This window comes from Plectropomus leopardus, chromosome 7 (assembly GCF_026936395.1).
Source record: "Plectropomus leopardus strain MGB_pleo_1.0 chromosome 7, ASM2693639v1, whole genome shotgun sequence".
Lineage (NCBI taxonomy): Eukaryota > Metazoa > Chordata > Actinopteri > Perciformes > Serranidae > Plectropomus > Plectropomus leopardus.
This window is the reverse complement of record NC_142182.1, coordinates 35,129,307-35,156,201: the sequence shown is the minus strand read 5'-3', so window position 1 is coordinate 35,156,201 and position 26,895 is coordinate 35,129,307. Positions and strand designations below refer to the sequence as shown.

Sequence of the window (26,895 nt, the reverse complement as noted above, 5' to 3'; positions counted from 1 at the left end):
CCATCTACTGAGAATGAAGCAGATGCTGCCGCTTTACTAACGTTGTCTCTGGGATTAAAGAAATAAATTGGAACATAACATTACATTAGAAGTGCTTAAAATTGATGACTGTGAAATAGCTATTAGCTACAGCCTTAATAGTGTTAACAGGTGTTGCCTGCATTCTTAGTTTTGCTACTACCTGTAGCATTGCCATCTTAGCCACCGGGGCCTGGGGGCTCCACCACTGGACTAACGTCAGCATTAGCTGCTTTGCTAAAGCTATCAAAGACGCTGCCCTGCTTCATATTTATGGAATGCTGCACTTGCAACTGTCCTTTGACATAAATTGCATTAAGCTGCACCGTTGTGACTTTTAGGAAAGTGGGCCCACACTCTCGACTGCTTGATCACCGCCTTAATACCACTACTACAACGAAAGCAGCCAGCAGCGGCACAACAATTAATGTCACATGTCATCCCCTGATGCCTGCTGCTTCGTCATCATGAGGGGCAGCTATGTTAGAATCAGGTTAGAATGAATTAACGTTACACAATTTATGTCATAAAAACTGATAGCAGCACGGTTTGTCATGGAGCTTATCACTATGTAAGTACAAATGCAATCACGTACCGCTACCAATAAATACCGATTCTTAATACTAATCTCTAGTTATAATCAAGAATTATTAATTAATAAATAGTTTAACACTAAACAGCTGCTGTTTCTAATGACTGTTAATGATGTTCAAGTTTTCAGGATTATGCAGCTGAGTAAAGTTTTACCTTTGGCAAGCTGTGATTCGCAGAAGCTTTACTACACAAAGCAAGAGAAAGCAAGTTTGCCGAGTGCTGCCGTTCATGCAAAAGGATGTCACAAAGCCCCGACTGGAGCCCCGGGCACCCCCAAAGCTCACATCATCCTTTCTTCACCGATAAATAACAGCTCCATGAGTCTACTACCTCACTCCCAAGTGTTTGTAGTGATGTATACATGTGGTGCCAGAAAAGCTTGTGACTTCATATTGAAAGACACACCCCATATGTTACTGCAGTGTCTTTCTACAGTCAAGAAGTGAATAAAACTTACTGTAGGAGAAGGTGAGGCGTGGAGTGACATCGCTTTCTGTGACAGCTGTGTGAAAGCAACCAACAAGGAGCACAGTGTAGGCTGGGAGACACAGCCAAGCCATACTCATTGTCCTCATGCCTCCTCAGGACCGCCAGCCAACTCGCAGTATTTGCCTTTTAGGTTTTTGGGGAATTCATGAAGAGCGTCTTTTTTAAGCGGTGTTTATTTTCTCTCTCTCTCTCTCTCTCTCTTCCTGCAGCTCCAGGCTCCTTCAATGGAAGGCCTATGCACTGTGGTGAAGTCAGAGCGCCCCTCTGGGCCTGCAGAAGATGATGCTGGTTTAGAATGACGATCTGTGACCTCAGAACAAGACAGAAAGTCTCCACTGATCAGCCTCCATGCGTACTCGGCACTGCAGGGTCTCCGCTGAGATCTGTGAAGATAAAGATTCAATATTGAAATTAGTGCTTTATGTGAGCAAGCTTATGGGGTTCTGTATTGATTTAGAAGGGTAAGTGGATTGCTTGATGAGTTAAAAAAAACTGACAAATTTTGACACCTAAGACATTTTTCATTTTGCTGCTTTTCTTTGCCATGTGCAATATTCAATTATACCAGACAAAAGAATGAGATTAACAAACAACAGAGGATATCAAAATCAGAAAAAACAGTAAACTGATTTGTTTTTCTCTACTTTGTAACATTCCATCGACTAAACAATTCATGAATTAATTAGAAAAAAAACCTGGCGGATTGTTAACAAAACCTAATGTGAAATCTAATGCAACTCTAATTCCTTCTAATGGTCACAATATATGCACTGCTCTGTACAATATCAGCTGCAGTGCTAATAGGGGCAATGTGTTCATGCCACTGACAGCATGCTCCAGAGTCTTTAACTTAAAAGAAGAAAAACTGCCCCCGGAAAACATAATATCCAAAAACAGAGAAAATTCTTGATGAATTAAAGTCATAGGAGTCTGCATTTAACTAAAGCAAAACTATATCAAAACATCCATTTAAAAACATGTATACAACTCATGCAGCATAACCCAGGTCTGTATATCCAGATTCAGTACTTCTTAAACAGAGCCCTTTCAAACAGGGAACTGACATAAAAGTAAAACTTATCTATGTGTTCTTCTAAGCCAGACTCTGTTGACAACGACAGCATTCTTTACCCCACTGAACATGGAAGCTGCTGCTCTACCGCTGCCTCCATCAGTTAGTTGTTTGTGTTACTGTTTGACTTTGGTGTTTTGAAGGATTAGTGCGGATTCAGCAAAGCTACACATTAACACACATTACCATTTGAGGCAGAAGTAGACCAGCCGCTCCCATGTTTTACGAGGTATAGGTTTTACTGTTTTTGTCCATAGAGTCTGGCTTTGAAGAGAGTACAGATAAGTGTCACTTTAAGTTCAGTTCCTTCTTGGAAAGGGCTGTTTGTTCGGGAAGTACTGAGCATATGACTGGATAAATGAGATTTGGATTATACTGCATGAGCTGTGTGAGAGTTTGTAAATGCATGTTTGGATAGAGTTTAACATGAACCCCTAGACACTTTAATGTATTTATTAAGACCTGGAGTACCTTTCAGGGTTCAACAGATTATCGGCCCTGCCAATTGTTGGGATATTTGGCATCTTGCAAATTATCTGGATCTGCATTTAATTTTAATGATAAAATGAATGAATTAAAAAGTGTGCCTCAGGGAGCTATTTTTATTCATTCATTTTTTATTTAAATTTTCACTGAACTTTATGGAAAAAGGTTGCTGGGAACTTGCTGTATATAATGTTGAAAGTTACAGCTTTGATTAAACGTTTGCTAAAGGCATTTAAACAATGTTTTGCATTGGAGTTTATCATATTCCAAATTCTAAATTCCACAGGAATAATTTAAATGCATATTGGTTCCATATACTGGTTATTGGTCTTATTTTGTGCTACTAATTGGTATCAGCATTGGGCCTGAAAAACCAGTATCGGTTACTGTCATACATACTGTCATCCCTTACTGTCATACATCAATAGCACATCCTGCCATGTTATTTTGGATTAAAAACAGTGGTCTTCTTTTTAATTTTATATGAAACACTGTTGTTGTTTTTTCTTTATTTATACATTTCATTTTTATTGAATTTTTACCTGATTTGTTATTTCAATTCTGGAATTCTTCTGCGGGGTATGTACCAGTGGTGGTGGCATTGGGGGGGGCTGTTCATAATTGTTAACTGAATGACTGACTTAGGATCAACAAATTAAGTTTGAAAAAGTAAAGAAAACACCTATTACTTCAGTTCATCAGAAATGTTCTCAGTTGTATAAGTTCCTCACATTTTAGATATGTGAGAAAAACACTTCCTTCACAAATTCAACATTACACATCATGAAAAACTGATGTTCTTCAAAAAAAACTAAACAATCTGACTACACAACAATCATGCCACACCACAGTTTATGAGTGTACATTATTACACATTATGAGTGTAAAAAAGCCACATGACATAAATATAAGTCTACTTTCTCCATCTGTGGGGCTCAAGCTGACCTTTGACGTCTTCTAACGACAAATCTGAAGCTGTATTGCTTTTAGTTTCTGGTCAGAAGGATTAAAAAAAACAGATATCCTTGCAGTGATCATTAACAGAATACTACATGAATGAGCTCTGCTGCAAGACGTGTTTAAGCACAATGCTCAGGTCAGGTTAATTTGATAGTGTCAGCCACTGACAAACAACCTTACACTCCCAGAGCTCCATATCTAAACTGCTCATACCTGCTCTATTGTGCACTGCACGGGAAAGAAAAGAAAGGCCAGATATCTCAGAAATCTTAGTTAGAGCTTAAGACAATGAAAAGGTGTGACAATAACAGCTCATGTTACAGGAATTACAGGATTTTCTGCCCCACAGTTCTCTCAGTTGAACTCTAGTTTAATTACTTAGCAGTGAGATGGTGTTTATACATTTTAACAACTGATACTGTGAAATGTTTTGATTCCCACAGGTCGCAGAGGGCTTTAGTTTTGCCTGTTGCAGCTGTGAAGAGGCCTCCAAAGCCAAAGCACATTGGTTAAATATTTGCATAGGCCTGCTGCTCAGTTTTCCTCAAATCAATATAAATCACTACAATTTAACTTTTAGGGGTTCTTTGCCATGTAAGAGGAGACACTGGCTAACTCCTTTATCCACAACATCTTCAACAGCTCTTAAGAAAACACCAGAACAAAGCCGCAAGACAGCTATTATCCCAATAATGCTGATTAACTGAACATAGCGAGACGTGAAGGGGAAGTCAATACACACATCCCAGTTACAAACGCTACATTACAGTTGCCACAGGGAGCTCCTCATTAAACGCAGCCAACAGGAGATTCAGTTTCATGTGAGATATGGCAATCAATAGCAGAAGGTAGTACAAAGCTATTCCTGGTTTCTATCAAGGGGCTCCTGACTCTTAGTCAATAAGCAGTCTGACGCTTGTTGCAAACACAGACATCTCCGAATCTGAGTGGGGAAGATGACATTTGAAGGTGCAGGAAGGCCATGATAAGGGCCAGAGAACAAGGCAAAAAGAGGGTTATTTCGACAGCAGCAGAGACACGACACTTGAGAAATACAGACAGACACTCTATTCTGTCAATTTAATCTCCAAAAGGAGGAAGTGAGGCAAAGGACAAATTAAGTTTTTTTTTTCTTCCGAGTTAAGTTGTTTGCAATATTCTGTTTCATCTGTTTCATTTGAAGTCCACAGGAGAGCTAATAGATCAAAATCCATCATTCCTCTTTCCACTGGCGCACAGTCCAGATTTGTAAAAGCTACAAAAGGAAATATCATCAAGGATGTCTGGACAGTGAAGTATTTCAACCTACAGCAGCGGGACCGTGACTCTTAATGATCATGATGACAAAAGCAGACAAGGTTATGAGCTTCTGTTTTTGAAACTCCAGGCTAGGTCGGCGTCTAAAGGTTTTTTTGGACGATGCCCCCCTGCCAGCAGCCGACGTGATGCCAGCGGACTGTAACGTGCAATGGACAAGGAGGGTGGGCCAAAAGCATAATTAGCGTCCTTTGTGGGGACCAATACAAAGCAAGACACCACTTGTGAAGCTAACAATAATTCTGGGCTTGTGTGAGAGACAGAAAAAAGAAGAACCCCGCACGCATCAAGCTGAATCCAACTGAGGTACGTAGAGAGAGCCCGACTCAGTGTGAGTGAGAGAACAAGGGCCCCTCTGACAGCACAGAAATCTATATGCAACTCTGCACTTCGCTGCTCTCTCCTGCATGATGCATAAACTGAATCATCCCTTTCACTCCCTACACAGACGTGATAGTGTGCTCTGGCTATGGATGATACTCTCCCATCTCTCTGTCTATGATCTCCTCTTAAATCTTTCCAGAGTGTCTCTCTATACACCCTCCAGCAACATATCTGCTTTATCAGATCAGGTTGACAGAATCATTGCATGTGTCAAACTTTTACCACAGATTATAAAGCAGAGGGTCTAATCAAAGACATGTGTTTGGTTTTATAAGCAGGAGAGCACTTTAAGTCTCAGCTTCATCAACTAGATTAAGTGAATGCTATTTTTCTATATACATTTATATGAACCTTGCAAATAGCACTTTATGAAATTTTGTTCCTCGAAATTTGCAAAAAGCACAGAAATGTGGCCAAAACTTATTTTTATCTACTCAACTAGTTTTATTAAAGTGGAAATAGAAATATTTTGCTTTAGGTTATCATTATGAAGTAAATGTTGATTGCACATCATAATGGCTATAGAATAATGACGCACTGGCATTTAGATTGGTCCTGGATAAGCTTTGCAATTCTGTCTGCCACAGGGTATGATCTCATAGGACAATGATGGCTTCATTTACAGCGCAAAGGAGGTGCGTCAACCCTTATTCAACCAAAACAGGTAGAGGATAGCACTTTTGTTTGTACCCAGTAGCTAATGTTAGCTATCCTCAGTTCCCAAAGAGTATCAGTGTAAGTTTTTTGCAGTTACTATCCCCTGTGGCAGAAATGGCAGATGGTGAAACAACCAAAGTAATTCTAGAAACTGGTAGCTGCTCGACTATGGAACAAATCTGTTCCATCAGAACAGCCATTGAATTTCTAACACTGAATATTTATGCATTGAAATTATGCATCTGAATTTTTTTTGCCCCCGAATTTAATTCTTTAAATTTTCGCTAACACATTTTTACCTTTATTTTTCGGAGTTCACAATTCAGAATGAAACATTTTAAAACAATACAATTGTATGTCAAAATACCAGGTAAAAAATAACGCTAATTTATTTTCAAGCTGCTCAAATTCGAAATTCAGAGGTCAAAATAGGAGTTATAAAATTCAGAATGAATATCTGAGAACCCAAGAAAAAGCAGTCAATTCTAGATCAAGTCAGACCAACATCCAGCCAATCAAGATATGCTCCACTGGTCACATGACGCTGATGCTGGACAGCTGTCAGCTCATGGTTGCAGCTATGTCAACAACAAAAGCGATGGTGCTTCGGTGAATGTATTAACTAGGCTCTGAGGAAAATGTAAAGCAATTCTGTTGTCTTTGACATAGCAGAGCCAAAAACAATATGTACCACTTAAAAAATGTTGAAGTTGAAAAGTTTTTGTTTCTGCTTTAAAAGAGAACTGCTAGGGACTGAGACAATGCTGTATTAACACCTTTCTAAACAATACACAAACTGACACAAAAATAAAAAATAAAACAAGATCTAAGACTTTAAGGATGAAATACAGATTCTTAATCTCCTAAAATCAATTACTGTCTAAAGAACACACTGCCTTATCTATGATGTTCAGTAGTGTCTTTACATTACACTACACATCGCCTTTGGTATGTCACAAAAAACGTGCAGTGGAGGGTGAGTAGTTTATGGAGTAAGGTCTACAGAGTTTCCTGTCAGGCTGTGACCAAACCAAACAACCTCCATCAATCAGAGGATTAGAGCCGCCTGCATGTGGCCGGAGAGGAAAATATCTGAAGCAAACAAGTTCAAGAGGCACTCACCAGTCGCCACTGCTCACTAAGCTTATGTTGCTGCAAGTGCAGGGTAAGAACTGAAGAATGTATCAGTATTTTTAGTAACTCACACCTGGATTTAGAGCTGCAAATATTTATCAATTAATCTGATAGCTGACAAATATTAAACTATATACCAACTAATTTGATAATTGATTAATTGGTTTGAGTAATTTTTTTTTTTAAGTCAAAATTCGCTGCTTAACCCTTTGAAACCTGGAGTAACATGGCATTTCTTGTGCTCCTTTCTGCTACCTTTCCCAACTATTAAAACCTTTGAAACCTGGAAATTTCCCCACTGTGGGACTAATAAAGGATTATCTTATCTTATCTTACCTGAGCAAACGAGTTTGATTTCTTTCAAAAACACGGGAAATAAGGCAATGAGCGACTTGGTAAGAAATGTTCCACAGATTTCAAGAACTTAAAACATCTAAAAAATTATTTTAAAAAAGCTAGGTAAATATGTCCAGGCAAAAAGCTATGGAAAAGCTACATGTAATATTATCATGAATATTATCATGATTACAGATGCAAAACTATGTTTCAAAAACAGTAAAAAAAAAATTTTTTTAGTACACTCTTGTTTCTCTTCAGATCGTATAAATCTTTCGCCTTTTACTAAAGATTTCCGTGGAGAGGAATATTAAGAGTTTCATTTTTTGATGCCCTGCTTATTGCGGGGCTGAAGAAAAAAAACCCAGTAAAATTTTTAAGCACTTTCTCCTGATCATTTTCTTGTTTATTTTAAACCTTTGGTTTCTCTTTAATTTTTGGGTCATTTGTTAGTTTTGTAGCCTTTCCCCATGTTTTTACTAAAAAATCAAGCCAATTTGTTAAGGTTTCAAAGGGTTAAGCTTCTCAAATGTAAATATTTTCTGGTTTCTTTACTCCTCTATGACAGTAAACTCAGTATCTTAAGGCTGTGAACAAAACAAAACATGTGAGGGCGTCATCTTGGGCTTTGGCAAACACGGATCAACATTTTTCACCATTTTCTTACATTTTGGAAAAATTAAACAACTAATCGTTGGTGGGAAAATAATCGAAATACTAATTGACAATGAAAATAATCATTATTTGCAGCCCTAACTTGATTCAAAACCTGGACAGTAAGTGTACATGTGGGTGACATATTAGGACTTTGAAAAGTGAGGGAAGCATCCCCAGTGGAGGTTTGTAACAGAGTCTTATGTTTTTGGGTGGGACATAAGCGGCACAGAAGTTGTCACTTTTCAACTGATAGGACAAAGGCATTTGCTCACTAGTTCATCATCCATATAAGTAATAGAAATAGTTGTGACAGTCCATGATAGATAGAAAGTGATAGTGAGTGACAATAAAGTAAAAATGCTTAGCGAGGAGGCGAGGAGACCATTAAACAAAGCAGTATGAGGTTCTGCTGGGAATAGGGAGTGAGTTCCACACAACTAAAGATGTGAATCATTATAACGTGGTTGTAATAAGAGTAAAACTCCCCTAAATAGGAAACACTGTCAAAATGAAACTGAGAGTTTACAGAACAAGTTCAACCTGTAATGCAAATTTAAATTTACTGTATGAACCCTTCTCAAAAATGTTTGAGCAATTAATATAAACCATTGGACATTTTATTTTCTACACTGTAGAGTGTGTTAAGAGGAAATATGTTTTATATTTAACCAAACAGGGAAATTCCCAGCACACTTTACCAGTCACTTCCTGTAACACAGCTCCTGGCATACAGTAAAACTATCACTATTTATAACAGTGAATGACAAACTGTCCAATGACAGCACTACTCATAAGCCTCTGTGACTATTATAAATAGCAGGGCTGCGTATTCTACTCAAACAGGTGGCACTAACATTAGCATTTGCCATCTGAGTAGAGTAGGAGGGGTCAAGGCTCCCTAGATTCCACACACAGCCTGTTGACTGGAAACGTGTTGACTGATAAATATGACTTCTTGGTATGCCTGTCATCTCAAGAAGCCACCTGTATATTCACACACACACATACACTGGCCACACGTCACGCCAACCCAGACAACCCAGGTCACATGCTACCAGATGTGGCCTTCAACCTGTGATCAGCACTCCCCCCTCTTGCCCCCCTTGACACCTCTGCGCCGCTGAAGGGCTCTCGGATGTGTGTAGGAGCAGATGTGAGATGTGGAGGACATCATCTGTCAGGAGAGGCTTTAATGGAGGAGCACGCCTGCACATATGGACAGAGTGGCTGATTCACCAGGAGGGTGGTGTGGGAGAACAGTGTTGACACCAGTCCTACTGCCTTTCAGGAAGTTTGCATCCAACTACTCATCCATATCTAAAGATACCCATCTATGAGTGAGATGATACGACATAACCGTCATTGTATCAGGTTGAAGTGACAAATCACAATCAGAAGGCAGTTTTCTATTAACCCTCAAATTGTGCAAACTGAAACTGCAAATATATAATAAGGCTAATATAAACACATCAATTTCGAAAAAAAAAACCCTCAAATTTATTGCAAAAAGGTGGTATTTTAGGTGATTCAAAAAAGCCATACTTCACACCTACCATTATTGTAATATGACATGCATCTGTTTCTATTGTTCTGTGGGTTCTTTTTGGGGAGTTTTTCCTTGGGTGATGTGAGGGTCTAAGGGCAGAGGGATGTCGTACACTGTAAAGCCCTCTGAGGCAAACCTTGTTTTGTGATAATGGGCTATATAAATAAAACTGACTTGACTTGACAAAACCGATATGCTATGCTATGCTATGCTATGCTATGCTATGCTATGCTATGCTATGCTATGCTATGCTATGCTATACTATGCTATGCTATGCTTTGCTATGCTTTGCTATGTGCTTGTCAGTAGGAACTGGCTCCCTCATGATGCAGCAGGAGCTACAAGAGCTGTTATTGATTCACAAAAGTTTTGAATCCAGAATTCCTGAAATTGTGGACTATCACCTTACAGAAATCCATCATACATGGACACTCCCACGTATAAGGGCTTGCCTTTCCATTATCACCCACATAACATGCCTACGTCGCCTTCGATTGGAAATAATGACGGCTAGTGCGGTGGCTGCAATACAAATTAACATAGCACCGCATAACATCACTGAATAGAGATGCAGTCATCTCGCAGTTGTGTTTTATTGACGTCTTGAAAATATTGCTTAAGTTTTGCACAAATCTATAATGGAAACCTGCCTACTGACAGCACACAGACAGCACATGAACAGGCTAAAAGCACCAGAGCTGTTCCCCTAAATGACACCAATATACAACAGAGACACCGCCAGCACACTTTAATAAATGACTATATATGGTACAAATGTTTACCTGTCAGCATGGCACATGGTCTTACAAGATTAACTCTCTAAATGGAAAATACCCACATTTGGTCATCCCGTCTTTCTCCCCATTTTTCTGTCTCTCACCAGCTGCTCTATCAATTAAGAAAGGCAATAAAATTCTTCGAAGAAAATTGTACCTGTAAAACTTTACATAGTCGATTACTTTTGACTGGGGGTGCTAGCATCCCACTTAAATATTACTTAAGTCTTACTTAAGCAGCTATAACATTTCTTGCACTTTAAAGGTGCTACCTGATTGAGTAAATTTCTGGTTTGAAACTAGCTAGCAGATATGAACAACTTAGGAAGGACTTCATGCACAAACTTAGCAGTAATGGATTCAGGAGTAGGTGGTGCAACCCAACCCACTTCTCCAGTTAATGCAAACTCAGAGGTCTGTATTTCTGATTAGGTGACTGTGAAGTCTGAAGAAATACCCTCTCTTTCCTGGTCGACCCACTTTAAGTCCAATCCCCAGACCCAGCTAAGAGTAATTAATGGCTCATTCATCCCTGAGTGAACCATACAGCAGTAATTATGACCATATGCTATTCCAAAGACTTTTAATTGCCTAATTAAAATCTTATTAAACTATTGAACAGAGATAGGGGACATTTTGAACTTAAGGTTCAGGGGAGTTAAATTCATCAAGCTTGCTTCTCCTCTGAGGCTTGTGACACACGGTCAGAGGTTGTGAGTTTTATCACAAGCGTTGACTTCTTAAAACATCCCAATTTCTGAGCTATCAGGCGCTAAGAATGTATTGATAGATTAGGGTAATATATGGCTGTGAAAGTGGATGAGCATATTTCATCACCTCTGTCTTTGAAACCTTTACAAGTGCCTAAATCAACCCGGTTTCAGAAGTGAAAATATTTGAAATGATATTCCATTTCATTCCATTTCCCCTCTGTGCAAATTTCCATAACAGATGTGGAGCCAGCAGAAGCAGCTCGCTGATGAAATGTAAAGTAGCAGAGCAGGGTCTGTCGTCGGGCCTGCCATCTCTATCAAGGCCGAAGTGGGTAAAAGAAGAGCAGCAGGGGCTCCACAACACTCGGAAAAGTGCATTAATACTCAGAGGGGGGAGAGGATGACAGAGAAGCAAACGAAAGGGCAAAGGCACCTTTATCCTTTCTGAAGGTGATAATAAATACTTCTATTCACATCATCAAACTAAAATATATTTGTTGGTACTTGTATGGAAATCGCAAAAGATATCACCTGAGAGTAACTAATCTCACCCGACAAATACGAGCTTCAATGAGATCTTTACTACTGTGTGAGAGTCATTTGCCTCTCTTGGCTGCATGCCCTTTTATTCCTGGCACTGGAGCCAAATCTCCCTGTCAAAACACATCAGACAGGGCATAAACCTGGATTAAAACTATTCATGTGTTGTCATTAACAAACCCTCAAACATGGTAAACACTGAGGGATTCACAGGAAAATGGCAGAAAAACTGCTCTTTTCTCGCTTTCTGCCGTCTTCAGTTTTTCAACAATCCAGTGTAAAATGATCCATTCTGAGGAAGCAGCCTGCCCTGCTGATCTTGCTGAATTGGCCTACTTCTTTTCTACACTCCTTTTTACTGTTGTCACACCCTTTTCTGAGGAAAAGGAACACCTACACCTTTGAGAGTATCCAAGGTTTAGACTTTTGAGTAGGGATGGGTGATAAATCGAATATACTCAACGTATCACAACTTGTTCCTTGTGCCATGTATAAAATGACTGTACTGCGAACACTGAGTATAGATTTTCACGTTTTTTTAGCCACCAGCATGAGAATCACTCTAGCATTTCATTTTTTTCTTATGGCTCTCTGCCTCTCACAGACACACACACAAAAAGCAGGGATTTTGCAGAGCTCCAGACTGTGACCATTTAGTCACATTTTGTCACTATGGAGCACCACGATGACTCCCAAACAAGGGTGGAAATTAGCACCAGCCACATGCTAGTAAAATATGCAAGTGACTGCTAGATTCGCTTCACTCACCAGCCAAAAAAAACAATCGTTATCACCGGCCAAAGTGGCAGGTGGATTAAAAGGTTCAATTCCTACCCTGCTTGCAAATACTATGAATCTATGAACTTGAGAGTTGTGAGTTTGTTTCCAGCTTACAGAGAATAAAACATCACGTAAATGGCACTGCTGTAAAAGTCTAACTCTATGAGAGTTAGTGGCAGTAGTGTGAGCAGGTGAGGGGAGTGTTTTTCTATCATGACTATTTAGTCACATTTTGCAACCATGGTGCAACCAGTGCAACCTTGACATCTTTGCAATCTATAAACTGGAGAGCTGTTAGTTTGTTTCCAGCTCGCAGTGGATGAATCCTCATACTGCGGTTACACTTTAACTTTCTGCTAATGCTAACATGATGATTTTATTGCTGCAATTTTGCAAAAAAATATATGGAGATAATAATGTTTGTAAAATTTTATGATCTGATGTTTTGTACTTTATTTAATCAATTTCTATCATTCATTTATTTGGTCCACCTACCTGCCTAGGGACTACGGATGAAAAATAGCAGCTTTGCTAAAGCATGGTAAAATGCATCTCTCCTTGTTTTAAATAAAGGTTAATGTTTTATTACGCACTGCCCCTGTCTAAATAAAATTACATTACATTACATCCAGTGGAAGCTTCAAGTCCACAGCAAAGACATCAATGCTTGCAAATTCAAAATAAAAGCACCATGGGTTTTGATTGATTTATCTAACTTTACTTACAGTACTTTATTTAACTTTATTCTTTATTCAACATTATAATGGTATGTTATTACAATTTATTGTAACAGTAGTTTATATAAAATTATTTTATGGCAGTAGCCTCTTTAATTGTAACCGTACTTTATTTAATAATTTTGTATGTCAGTAGTTTACAGTAGTTCAGAGGAGATTTCAAAATATCAAAACATATATATAAATAAATATATATCATGTACTGCGATATAGCCTTTAAATACTGTGATATTATCTTAAAGCCACATCGCCCAGCCTTACTTTTGAGATACCAGTACTGAGTTGGCAATACATTTTAAAAGTCATGAAGAGATTACTGGACTGATCAAAAATCATTTTCTCCATCTCTATCTGTAGCTTCTGCATGCTCAGTCCATTGACCAATTAAAAGCATCCTAAGCATATGCAGTTCAAGATAAGCTGTCCACATATTCTACAAATTCAGTTGTCAAAAGTTAAAATGATTATGATGTTAAAATCAAACAATCGCATCTGCAACTAATTTGAACTCCCCAAAGAAATGGTTTCTCCTTTACTGGGCTACAAAAGTTGCTGGAGCAGCAATGCAAAAGTCAAACCACAGGTCACCTTTGCTGCTTACACCAAAATTGCTTACACTACATAAATATATCTACATATATCTGTACTGTAATAAATATTACATATACAATGGTTAACCTATTCTGTAAGCAGTCGTTACTTGAATCTTTAAATATTTGAATGTAAATCCTTAAATCTTTTGGATTTGTATTTAACAGTGAAATAAAAAAATATTTCAGTGATATCAAAGTAGAAGTTGTGCCCTTATCATCCAACAGCAGTGGTTTCTCAAAGACTCCTTACACAAACAATTGAGATTGCTTCAAGTTGAGCAAGTTTTGTTTTTGTTTTGTTTTTTTAGACAGTGTGCTGTGCAGTGCACTTCTGGGGATGTTTTGATCCCTAGATTTTGCTGTGAAGTGAGTGCTCTTAACTTTCATATTGCTCTTTGAAACAGAAAGTTGAGGACATGCATGCAGCTGCACAGAGGAGGCAAGACCTTTTGCTAAGAGTTGGTTAATTTATAGCTCACAGCAACTTAATACAATACACTCTGGCTTTTTCGATATAATAGTGTCAGCAAAAAATGTTGCTGCACATTTACAACCTGTCGTGAGTGCCATTAGCTTGTTTACTATATTATGTAAATGCAGCTGTCACACTGATCACCCCTCAAAGCCAGCTCAAACTTTAAAACTTTGTATGCTAAAAAAGAAAAAGAAAAAAGAAAAAAAATCATCAAATATTCGTTTTTAACGAATTTCAATTCAAATGGCATAATTCTGAGGTGGGTATTTCCCTACACTCCACTATATACTTGTGCAGCAAATAGCTGTTTGCTACTGTATTGATGTTCTGAATTTGCATACAGCTCCTTTAACAATTACCTCTCACATGAGTGCAGAATTAATACTGGGGTGACATTTTTGTGGGCCTTTCTCTGCCAAATTCTTCTGCTAAAAACTAACACTACATTTACAATGAGCAGTGATGAGTTATACATATGAATCTGCTGCAATGAAATTACAGCAACAGTTTTTCCATTTCTCTTTTCCATTCCACTCATGGAACAAATGCTTTCAGAGTGACTGATAGGTTACCAACTTCACACTGTCGTTTATGGAAAACTAACATTAAAATCATATACAAGGTAACATTTTCTTTGGATAGTCTAATGCTGGTGCTCAATTATCAGGTGTCAAAATGTTAATTCAGCCTACCTGATAACTGGCACATTATAAACATACTGCACTCTGACCGACTGTCTTATGATTATTAGCTCAGAATAACAGAAGTTTTAGTATCACATACAGTAGCCATTTGATAGTAAAATTGTGCAGTACTTTGGACCAGCCAAAGAAACTGACCATATGCAGTCCAGTCCGGTGAAAGCAACTATTTTATGAGAGGAATAAAACTACAGAATGGCGTTGTATAATAAAATGCATAAAAATACAGTGACATATTGTCCAGTGAGCTGTCTAAGATATCGAGAGCCTGTGATTTTATGAGGGGTCCTGGCGTCTGCTAGACACAGGTGAGGAGCTGTTTCAGCCCTGGCTGCTGTAAGTAGGTCAGGCCTGTTGAAACGCTCACTCCCATTCTAAATGGCTCCACTTGTTTGCCATATAATTCTGTCTGCATTTACTGGAGTGAAATATTGACCCTGATAGAGCAAGTGCTGATAACTGGTATTGACCTGAAGTGCTTTATCTCGCTTGGTCTTGTTTACCTTCACTAACTTGATTTGTTTTGACAGATAAGTCTACGATACACAACTACAGTATGCACAAATGGTTGTTTAAATACAAATTGCACTATGCTACCGTACATTTATTCCAATTATCTAACAGTGAAATTATTGTATAATCAGAATGTGCTTAAACGTAAAAAACTTTTTCATTTAGCAAAACTACATGTATGGCTAAACTGCTCAGAGGACTGCTCATGCAAACTACAAGAGAAAAACCATCAGATTAAATATACAATAATAATAATAATAATAATAATAATAATAATAATAATAATAATAATAATAATAATAATAAATAATAATAATAACAACAACAACAAAATAAATAATATTTAGCTCTGCTGGAAAAGTCTGTGGGATACCAACAAAAAGCTCTGAAAAATGCCTTAAATTTAGAATATTTCATCACAAATACAATGAAACTCTATTTTGGCAAAGTCAACTGAAAACATAACTAATGTGCCACATTAATATTTTGTGCCCATGTAAATTTATGGACCATTCAGTGACCAACAATGCATTGAAATATTTATCCTCTTTGAAATTGATTAGGCTGCTGTGGCATCCATGAAAGGCTGTAAACAAAGCGGCGTGGCTGCTCTCCCTTGATGTCCACAGCAAGAAGCTGCACGCATTCCAGTAGCTTAGAGGCTTAGACAGAAGCTCGGGCTATAGGCCATTGGGCAAAGAGCAGCACACATCCATCACTGTGCGAGACCGAAGGCTCAGAATGTCCACAAATGCTCATCAACACCGCTAGCCACAGACACGCCCGAAACGCAACTCAAGAGTTTTTAGAGACTACCAGAAACCTCGTAATCCACCAGGTCGAACCGGCAAGTGACTCGCTATTCAAGTTTCACAAGTCTCCCCGTGGAGATGTAACAGATGTGATGAATGCATTTCCATCCTTATAAAACACTTCTATAGCCCATTTTAGGCATTAAAATGCATTTTAGAAGAGATATTTTTGTATCACCTGTCTTGTCGGTGGTCATGTATGTGTATCCTCATGTGTGACAAAACAGGGACCCACAAAGGGAGAGTTCACCAAAAAAAATCCTAAATATAAATTTTTCCTGTTACCGATTATTGCTTTATCTCAATGTAGTTTGTTTTGATGTGAAGGCTATTCTCTCCTATTTTACGATGATAATTTTAATCCTCAACCCATCAGTGTTTTGTGCAATGTTTTATGTGTGCATCTGAGTGCTTACTAACAATTTTCCGCAACAGTTGCAGAGTGTTGGAGATATCGGCCGTAGAGATGTCTGCCTTCTTGCAAAAATAATGGTGATGGCTTGTGGCTTGTGGCTTGTGATGCTCAAAGTGCCAAAAAAAAAAAAAAAAAAAAAAAAAAACATCAAGGTCTTTTTCCAGAAATAAGACCTGGTTACTCATCCACAGTCTTCATGTGAGCAGTTTCATGAAGGAACTATTTTCTTTCTGCAAACTAAACCTGCAAACTCTATCACCGGGCACAGGGAAGGGTGCACCTAATGCTAGCTCTCCGAGTACCACTGAGCTAGCCAACTTTACAACTCCGCTGAGGTGGATGCATAAATGTTCACATCTTGCGCTGTCATCAGCACAATCGTCTTGTCCATGAGAAGATGCACATTTCCTTCTGCACGGTGATAAGGTTGGCAGGTGCAGTTCAGTAAAAAAGAAAATAGTTCTCACATGAAACTGCTCACAACAAGGTCTGTGAATTATCTGGAGTAACTGGGTTGTATGTTCTGAGAGCAACATTACTGTTCTGTCAACCAGTGTTTAATCAAATGTCTATTAGTTTTACAAACTAAGAGATTCAGTACGCATAATGATTTTATAAAGCTCCATTTAGCTGGGCAGCTGATAACAATGGGGAGCTGTTTAGATGATGATACCCTTTACTGCCTCTTGAAACCATTCCAACCTTGTGAACAGCATTTCAAACAAGGTGTAACATGTCCAAATGAAATAAAACACAATAGTGTATATTAAAAAACAGAGTTGAGAAAAAAAAGTTGTGTTTCCAGAGCAGCTGTCATTTTTGTTTTTACTCTCTTGAAAATCACAAACTTGTACAGGCCTTATAAAATGACACCTGTGAGGACAGTTTAAAGGCTAATCCAGTTGCAAGGTGCAAAGTTATTTTGATTTACGATGTCTAGAGCTCAAGCAAGTGCCTTGAAAACTTTGCAAGAGTACAAGGAACAAAAGGAAAACTTGTGCTCCTTGAATGTATTTTTTTTAAATATTAACAAATGTCACAAGATGCCGTCACCTTAGAATTATATGGTTCTATCTAACATTTTTGTCAAAACTGAGTTATTCATACAGTATATTCTAATTCTATGACAACGTATTAACACTATGTGAGGTGTTTGTTTTGTTTTTTTAGTTATATACATTTTTAGATTTTTTTATTTATAAAACAAAAAGGTTTTATCTTGAAAATCAAACTCTAACTTAGTTCTACAAAGTTCTATCTGCAAGCCAATCAGCATTTTGAAAGCACACAAGAGGATCAATCAGGTTCTGCTTCTTTATTATGACTCAGTGCTGACAGAAAACAAAGCCCCACCTTCAGGTCTCCACTTGTAGATATTACAAAGAATATCTACAATATCCTCATACTTCACCTTTCCCACTTTTTGTTTAATACAGAGCTGTTTAAATGCAGCCTGTTATAGTAACTGCTCTAACCCCCCAAAAAACTTAAACTGATGGTTTAAACATTAAACTTTCTAATACATGTACACATTATGTTACAACACAAATTTTATGGAAGATATGACCTCATGATTCCAAGCAGAAAGAGAGTTCCTTGGATTAGAAGGCTCTATCTGCATTTGACCTGCCCCTCAAAACCTCACAAACAAAATTTTGATATTGTACATTTAAAATACCTGTAGGCTATCTGTCATTTTCCTCTTTTACATATTAGTTTTGCTATTCAGAAGGTAAAAACTATCTCAAATCCGGTCAGAACACAGACAGAACTTAATTCGAAGGTGACAATGTGTTTCTAACTTGGTTTGACTATTTGCATATTTTAGAATTTCAGTCTTCACAACTCCTAACAAGCCATCAAACCTAGTCTTTGCTTCCTTTATAGTCACATTACACTCCGTAACATAGAAAAAAAGATTTTTTAAAAGATGCAGATGGCATGTATTGCTCTTTAAACACACTGAGGAAACAATGTAAAGACTGGTTGTCTGATACTCGAAATCTAGCTCATGAGACAAAATATATAAATGATGAACAACTGATCCTGAGGCAATAAATATAGCACTGACAATTAGCTCTCGTATGCCTGGGGTTGTATGGGTTCATCTGCTTCTCATTTCTGGTTACGATCCTCCACGTCTTAGAAGTGGATATCAAGCACAAGTCAAATCCTCTTTATCTGACTTCTTTATCACACATTAAAATATCTGTGGGGGTAGTGTGTCCCCTTTATGTGGGGTCTGAGAGTGGGGCCGCTGCCCCCCACATGCAGTGACCTCACTTAGTAAAGATCAATAGCAAGCTGCACATTCCTCACTGCGAGTCCTTAGGAGTCACTTAGGCCTTGGTATCCCAGTCATCCAAGCCATCTTGTGAATCCTTTAGCAAACTGATATTTGGGCTAAATTCCAATCATTGACATCCAACAGCCAAGACGACCAGCTCTGACCTATAAGGGCAGCATACGTGGTGAACCATACGGGGGGAGGCGAGTTCTTGTCACTCAAGAGTCTCAGCCTATAGACCATGCTAATGCAGTCACTCAAAGGCAAATTTGTCAAGCTAGCATTGCTCAGTTTACATCTATTTTTAACATGTTTGCACTTCACATTTTGGCCTGTGCTTTTTTCCATTTTCACACACCGTGCATGGCCTAGCACACAGCAAAATTATGGGGCCCACATTGATCCCTAGGTTAGATGATTTAATGGCTGGCTGACTGTTCTATTTAACCAGACAAGCATAATAAGGGGATTAGCATCCTATCAGATGACAGAGTTCAGTGTGCTTGGCTGCAGGTATACAGGCAGGTTTCCTTTATCATATGATTTGTTAACCACTTTGCAGATTGGATAAATACGTTCATTCTAGGGAAGTAAAATGTTTGGAAAACAATATCACAACTAAGGCTAAATTAAACCACAGTTCCCGACTTTGTAGTAAAGTTTAAGATAGAAAGTGTTCAAGACTTCAAAAGGACCCTTGAAGTTCATGTACCTCTTTGTTTGCGGTGAAAAGCTCACCCTTGTGTGCGCCTGAGATGCAATCAGAGTCCTGACACGTCCATACAGCGCCCGGGCCCACACAGCATGGTGCCTGTTGGGAGGAGCTGATGTCATGGAAAGATGGAGGTGAAATGATCTGTTACTAGAAAGCTGAACCTCCTCGCTGTGATATCAGAGTGTGTGACACGTCTTCCGACATCTTTACCTACTTTCACAACTTAGAGGTAAGGAGCGGTCAAACTAATGTATGAAGCTTCAGTTAATAATAAAACATCTTTTTCACTTTTAGATGTAGTTTAGAAACAAAATTTATAATCCAAAAGTTTTAGACATAGTCCTTATATATGGAAAAGGTCAAAATCACATTTAGGTTTGCTGATATCAGTATAGAAAAGTAAAGAAAATTGTCGTATTGTAAACAAACTTTTTTAAGCCTCCCAATGTCACTCAGTTCCTACTAACCCAAAAGGCTGCTGTATAGCTCCCGCTGCACTCTGACGTTCCTCTGGGGTGAGTGATTCATCACATTATTTATAAACTATAAGATGTAAGGTCAGAGATTTGACCCGCGAGCAGGGACAGAATAAATAAGGCGTGTTTGGCTTGTATCACAATCTAAACATAAAGGAAAGCAGACAAGTGCAAGGCCAGACTTCAGATTGTGAACTATTTTCCATAAACTGACAGCCCATTTCAATACACTGCTATTTAAAGTAAGTTTTAGGCAGTATTTTTCACATGAGAGAATGAAAGATTATATTTTCTATACAGCACATTTTCCCTGTCAAAGCAGAGACAGACAAGATAGCATATCGCTGCTGTCGGGTGCAATCCTGCCCCCCTTTTTAAAATGATTGAACACTGCATTATCAAAGATAATATCATGTCTTTGAATATGGTGAGATACTTGCATGAGTCATTATATTGGTAATCTTTTTCTTCAATCAACCTCTAATAATGGACATAGAAGGGTTTGTATTATCGAATCTGGTGATTTGTGTTTTGTCTGCCATTTATTTTAATGGCCTCATCTGAGGTAAAACGTGCATCGCATTACCTTATTATCTACTTACAGGTTTTTAAATACATTTGACCAAAATCTCATGTTAGAAAGATTAAGTCCCATAACAACAGGCTATTAAACACAGTATTGGCTTTGACTACACAGGAAAAACTACACAAAACTGTACTCAAACTTACAGTGTTTTGCCTGCACTCGTCCCTGCTTCCACATCTTAAGTCTCAAACATTCACCTTTGTGAAATTTTTGAGTGAAGAAAAATTGTCAAGTGACAAAATGCAAAGCTAGATTCCACTGAACTCTGTTAGACTGTATTTATGACTTGGGTGCTGGATTTCATTCTTGTCGACACTGATACTGTAAAAACACAAACATAAAAACCTGCAGGTCACAATAACACCATGTTGAAGCAGAAAGATGGTTATCTGACATTAGCTAATTAGACAACACATCTATTCTGTACTTTACAGCTCTCATATTTTACAATGTAAAGTTACTATTGATGATAGTCCGAAGTGCTAATTTTTTACCTGAGATTTCTAAAATGTATTACTTCAAATGAAGTAGAGGTTGATCACCGTCACAAGAGAAAGGCTATGAATAAAGCTATGTTTATCAGCTACGTTGCTAATGTTAGCTAGCAGCTTGCATCCTCAGCAAAGATTTCCTTTTATAATCATCACTAAAATCATGGCCAACTTTGATAAACACTGCCTAGTTTTACCTGTGTTTTTGACCACTAAGGGATCATCTGAATATTATATTACAAAGCGTCATTTAACTGGAAGTTAGATGAAGTTCCCCCGTTCCTGTCAGCTCTGCTGTGTGCAGCACTTTGTCGGGAAGGGGTTAAATTTTGCCGACAGCTTAAGAATCTAATGGAGATAGGAGGTTTAGTCACAGGCTCTTTTAAATATATTTAATTGGTTGAGAAACATTAAAACTCAATAATAGACGTAAGGGTGACCAACAGAATTAATTCATGAAGGAAAAAAAAGTAAAATGTGCAGGTACGAGGTTTGCATCAAACAACGATAATATATTCAGTGTTACACTACAGTATGTCACCTCTGTCTGTCACCTAAACCAGTGGGACCGATTGACCACAGCAAAGTCATACTGGGGGGAAAAGCATCAACCGCGTTAGTTCCTGTGAGTTTAAACTGCACCTGCATGCTGAACAGCTTCATCCCCTCCAGATGTCTGGGGGCCTCGCTAGACCGAGAGCCAGCACATCTATAACTGTCTCCTCCACTGCCCAGACTCTGGTGGATAACTGCCAGAAAGAAAGCAGAGATGCAAGGGGATCTGAGCCCTGCAGCCACTCACGCTGCACAAAAAGTGCTGAAAGAGGCCATAAGATGGCTTGTGCGCTGTGTCTTAATATATCACATCTTCAATCCCATCTGATGAATTATTCAGACGGTGCTATCTACTGTGCCTCTCACCTAAAACATCTGCCCTGCCAGCCTGTCTGCCAGGTCTGGCTTACACTCAGTTCTGCCACAGGAAGCTTTTAGTCTGCTGCTGTCCTGTGGTCTCTGTTACATTTAACCCCTTTCCTCTATCTCTATTTTCATCTCTTGGACTAGAGGCATGAGGCATTGGAGGGAAGAGATTGCGTTACCTTGTCAAAGATCCATCTGTACACGATTTTAAAAAGAAAACACTATCTTTTTGCTACAACTGTGCTAATCTCTGGGTTTGTTCTTGAAAATCTCTGGGGTTAGCTCGAAACAGTAGTTCGTATGATGTGTCCCCCGAGCTTATCTGAAGGCAGAAATGTTTAGAACTGTTGTAAATGGCAAAACTACGAGAGAAGCACGCCATCATAGAGACATGACGCTCCACATTTATGATGTTTGTTTGTACACACAAAAAGTGATGACCCGACATGCACTTCAGAAAAAGTCAAACTGTGCGGAAATGTGAAAACACTGTCAATAAAGCGTACACTCAAGATGTTGAAACATATTTAAAGGAAGCTAAAATACATTTTGCTGCAGCCACCTATTCACGGTATTACATTGCTTCCATGTTGGCACTCTTGCTGCTTTTCTAAATTAAAGGTGTGCCGACAGACATCTACTGTAAGTAATGAACTGACTATAGATACATACATACAACCCCATTTCGATAATGGACGGCACAATTAGGCAAGGCCGGCAGAGAATACCGGCAACGGAAACTTTTCACCATCCTCTAGCACAGAATTTTCAACTGGACATTGCGTAGCTCTCGTATAAGAAGCAATCATGGCCAATCTGGAAAACAAAAAGATAAAACTTGTTGGTGCAACAACACCTGCTGTTCTTGTTGTTGGTGTCTCTTTTTCAAACAAATATGCACAAGGCACTAAGTAAGTGCAGTTCTCTTTTCACTGTCCATGATGGAAATTAATGAATAAATGTCCTTTGGGAGAATATAGCTCTTTATGTTTTGGAGAGAATTTAACAATCATTTTAAGTTTGCAATAAAATATGAAGAGAAAGCTTCCTTTTATAGTTATGTAAATTGTTACAATAATTACATAAAATGATAGACGTGAAATGACTGTAATTAATACATTTATTCATTGTTTTTACAAATTACCATAGCAAGATATGCGTACTTTATTTTGCTGTGCTGCCATTCCATCTGATTTTTTTCTTTTTTTCCCCGTGCCATCTGGTGAATTCCACGTGAACGCAGCAGAAGTCCAAACTATCCCTTTAAGTTTCACATTGACACCAAACACTATAGTCAGGTTTCCCCTGCTTTACCATGAAAAGGTCAGATCTGGCAAAAGCCTTTGACTTTGGGGAGATGAAGTGTATAGTGTTCCAACTCTGCGATATGTCAGCATGGGGGACACGGAGGAGAAAGCACAGAGCAGAGCAGGTTGCAAGACATACTTCCAGACCATTAAAGGGAGGAGTGTTCCTGAGGGATAAAAGGTGCAGGCTCACCTCCCTCTGGACTGTTTATGGATCTTAGCAGGACGTTAAATGACTAAATACCAGCTTCACTCCTGCTTCCCATCATCCTCTTCCCTCGCACATTTCTCATTCATAACTTTCATCAAGGAAGTCTGACTGTGAAGTATTTGACCCACCCGGCACTATTTGTGTCCAAGGTTACAGAAGAACAACTTTGCCTGTCAGTCAGAAGAGTTAATAGTGTGTAATTCAATGAGTAATGTGCATCATTTATCTCACTGCAAAGTAATTCTAAGTAAAAAATGACACTGTAGAGTAATATCAAGAGAAAGAACAGGTTGTTTACAGTGAGGCAATTAGACTTGTGTGATCAGAGAGTTAGGGCAGGAATGTCTGAAAGGGTCGGTAGCACCATTAGCAGAGTAAAGGGCACAACCTGGAATGCTCAGAGATATCAAATCACAGCGGTGGGGGAGGGACAGGCTGCTAAACAAGGCTCGGTTGGAGGCTGATCCCATTAATCAGACCTACTCTCGTACTCATGTCAGACAGCACACAAACATATCAGACTGCCTAAAACAACCTGACGCACTTTTTCTGTTTGCGGCACCTTATAGTAGTCCTTGAAGTCAAGTGTCAGGAGTGCAAACGTACAAATAGCGTTAAAATAGAACTCTATTATTAAACATTCTCGAGGAACAGGTGCGAGGTGAAGGGTGATGGAAACACACCCCGAAAAGACAATTTTGCGATTCTCACACCAGCAGATAAAAAACGCTGACATACGTGTAAACATACGCCACATGGTTTCCTCGAGCAGTTTCACAGGCTTGTGTACAGTTAAAATAAGACACTGAGGGAACAAGGCGAATCCCCGGAGCGCTTCATATGTCCGTGACGTAAAAAGCAGATCTGAGGGTCCCTGAGACACTGGCGTAAATACAGGAATCTGGCCACGTTCCATGTCCACAGTTATTTCCCACATCGTGGCACAGTGCTGGACTGGGAATAAACAGAGAAGCCTGCTTTGCTCCCAGAATGCATGTTTGCAGAGTTCCCATCAGTGAGTACACAGTAACAGGACTCCCTGAAGGCCTGTATTTAACCTTTAGGTTACAAGTGGCTGGTCGCTCCACAGCACATCCCCTTTTGTGCTTCAGCTATTAACCCTTTTCTTTCTCATTTGTACAGAAAAAAATCTGAAAAAAATCACAAGATCTCAAGATCATGTGATGTGATTGGACAGTCCAGAACTGCTTGGACTTTTTGGATTATATTTGGATTATAACAGCTCTTTCCAAGGTCAAAACTTTACTCTGAACCTTAACTTTTAGAACTTTCCAACATGGAAAGAAGTAAGTTAAAGGGATACTATGCAGGATTGTTGGTTACTGTTTGTAAACAGTATCACTATTGACAGTGAAAATCAGCTCCAGGCTAATTCAAATGGCATTTTGCCTCAGTATATTTGCATTTTTCCTGCACTGTGTTAACAATTTTTATAGCTTCCTCTTGTGGTGCGGCTGCTTACAGGGATAATTTGATAATTTTCAACCAGATTTGTATCAAAACAATATGGGTGGTATGTGCAAATAAACTGTAGCAAACTTCCCTCCATCTAATCAGTGCCTAAATATCCCTTCTCACCCTACAGTGAAACTCCTCTAAGTGACAATTCGCCGGCTCTCAGGCTGTTGGTTGAACCTCAGGCTTTACTTTCGATTTTTTCCACCACCTGTGCCACCAACAACGTGGACAAAGAGTATACCACAGATCAAGACAGTTACCTGCCTCTCTCTTGCTGTCTAACTTAAATTTGCATCCTTCCAAAGACAGCCTAGTTTTATGTGAGGACTCTCTCTGTATCTGTGAAATACTCGGTTGCTTCATGTAAAGGTAGCACCTGGTTGCTACCTTTACTGAGGCTGTTCATTCCCAACACAGCAAAATGAGAAGAAAATGTTCTCATTTTGAAAAAAGAAAATCCAAGCTGAGGGCAGAGTCTCTGCAGAGAAATACACCGCCACACACTTCTAGTGGGTCATAAATGATGATTGAGGGTTGTTTTTTTGTTTTTATAAAAATCCTGAAAACAGAAAACTGCTATAAAAAGATCATGTGATATGATCAAAAGCTCTTGCATCATACTTGTGGTCAGTGTCATCTTGACCATCCCAAAATTTAAAATGACACAATTCAGACTAACTAACAGGATGTGAAACAATATCAGAGTAGCCTGGTGAATAAAGGTCAGGTGGCCCTTTTCAAAAATTTTCTTTCTTGCAAATGATTGACAAATCTGATTGCAAATGGATATTGGATGTGCATGTTTCTACGACCCTTTATACAGTCTGTGTATCACTTTTGTGTTCTGCAGAGTAATTAGAGTAGACAACACTACGCAGTGCTTTAAGACTAGTTGTTTTTACTTGGCCCCTGTTGTGTTTCTGCAGTAAGCGCAGCTCGTGTTGGAAGTCAGCATGCAATATTTTGGCTAAAGTTTAAATACCTTGAATTTCTTGAGAGAAACAACAGTATCAGATCCAATTCAGAGCTATGCACTTGTCACATAAATGTCAACCCTTTAATTGCATGCATGCTTTGTTTAAGCTTTTGCTATTGGCGTGAAATCCAAACTAGCATTTTCAACACCGAACCATACGAAGGGCAAAACAGCCCATGAAAGAAAATCAGAGAGGAAAATTTCTCTCTCCTGCACACAATGACAGAGAGAGTCGACATGACTATATAAACAGATGAAGGAGAAGGATCAGAGGAGCCTAATGCTGAGAAAATGCCCTTGGGATATGCTGACAAAATGGAAACATGTGCATATGGGGCCAGCATAGGGGATTAAGCTGTGATAAAACAGTGAGATGCAGTATGATTTATTTCTTCTTTGTCTTTTCTCCTCTGAACAGATTTAGTAATCTGCAACAGGTTGCTCACTGCTTTGAGCAGCTTTACAACCCAAAGCATAATGTTATCCTTTTGCTTATATTCCTTTCAGCAGACTTGATGTAGAACAGAACTGCATCAGATAAATGTTCACTCTGCAAATGATTTTCCAGTTAAACTCTACAACAGTGACTGAACTACTCAGACAATCTCTGCAAGTGACTATCACCATGTTATAAAACATTCTATATTTTTTTGAAGAAGTCGGGATTTGAGGTATTGATATTGCAGGCACCATGCTTTACCAACGAGCCAAAGCTTTTCTGACAGCATCATACAGGCGGTT

General features: G+C 38.8%; 1 protein-coding gene and 1 non-coding gene across 4 annotated transcripts in view; one reads left to right on the top strand and one right to left on the bottom strand.

The window, feature by feature from the left end:
- The window catches only part of sema4ba (sema domain, immunoglobulin domain (Ig), transmembrane domain (TM) and short cytoplasmic domain, (semaphorin) 4Ba), a 105,450-nt gene that overhangs the window by 35,795 nt on the left and 42,760 nt on the right, over window positions 1–26,895 (bottom strand). For all 3 annotated transcript variants that reach the window (XM_088080596.1, XM_088080597.1, XM_042496707.2), the window contains one exon: window positions 1,070–1,484. In XM_088080596.1, coding sequence (XP_087936722.1) covers window positions 1,070–1,187 — 118 coding nt within the window. In that variant the 5' untranslated portion in view covers window positions 1,188–1,484. The remainder of the gene's footprint in view (window positions 1–1,069; window positions 1,485–26,895) is intronic.
- Window positions 7,689–7,798, top strand: LOC121950825 (U5 spliceosomal RNA). Its single transcript, XR_006106354.2, has one exon. It is a non-coding gene; the product is annotated as a U5 spliceosomal RNA (small nuclear RNA).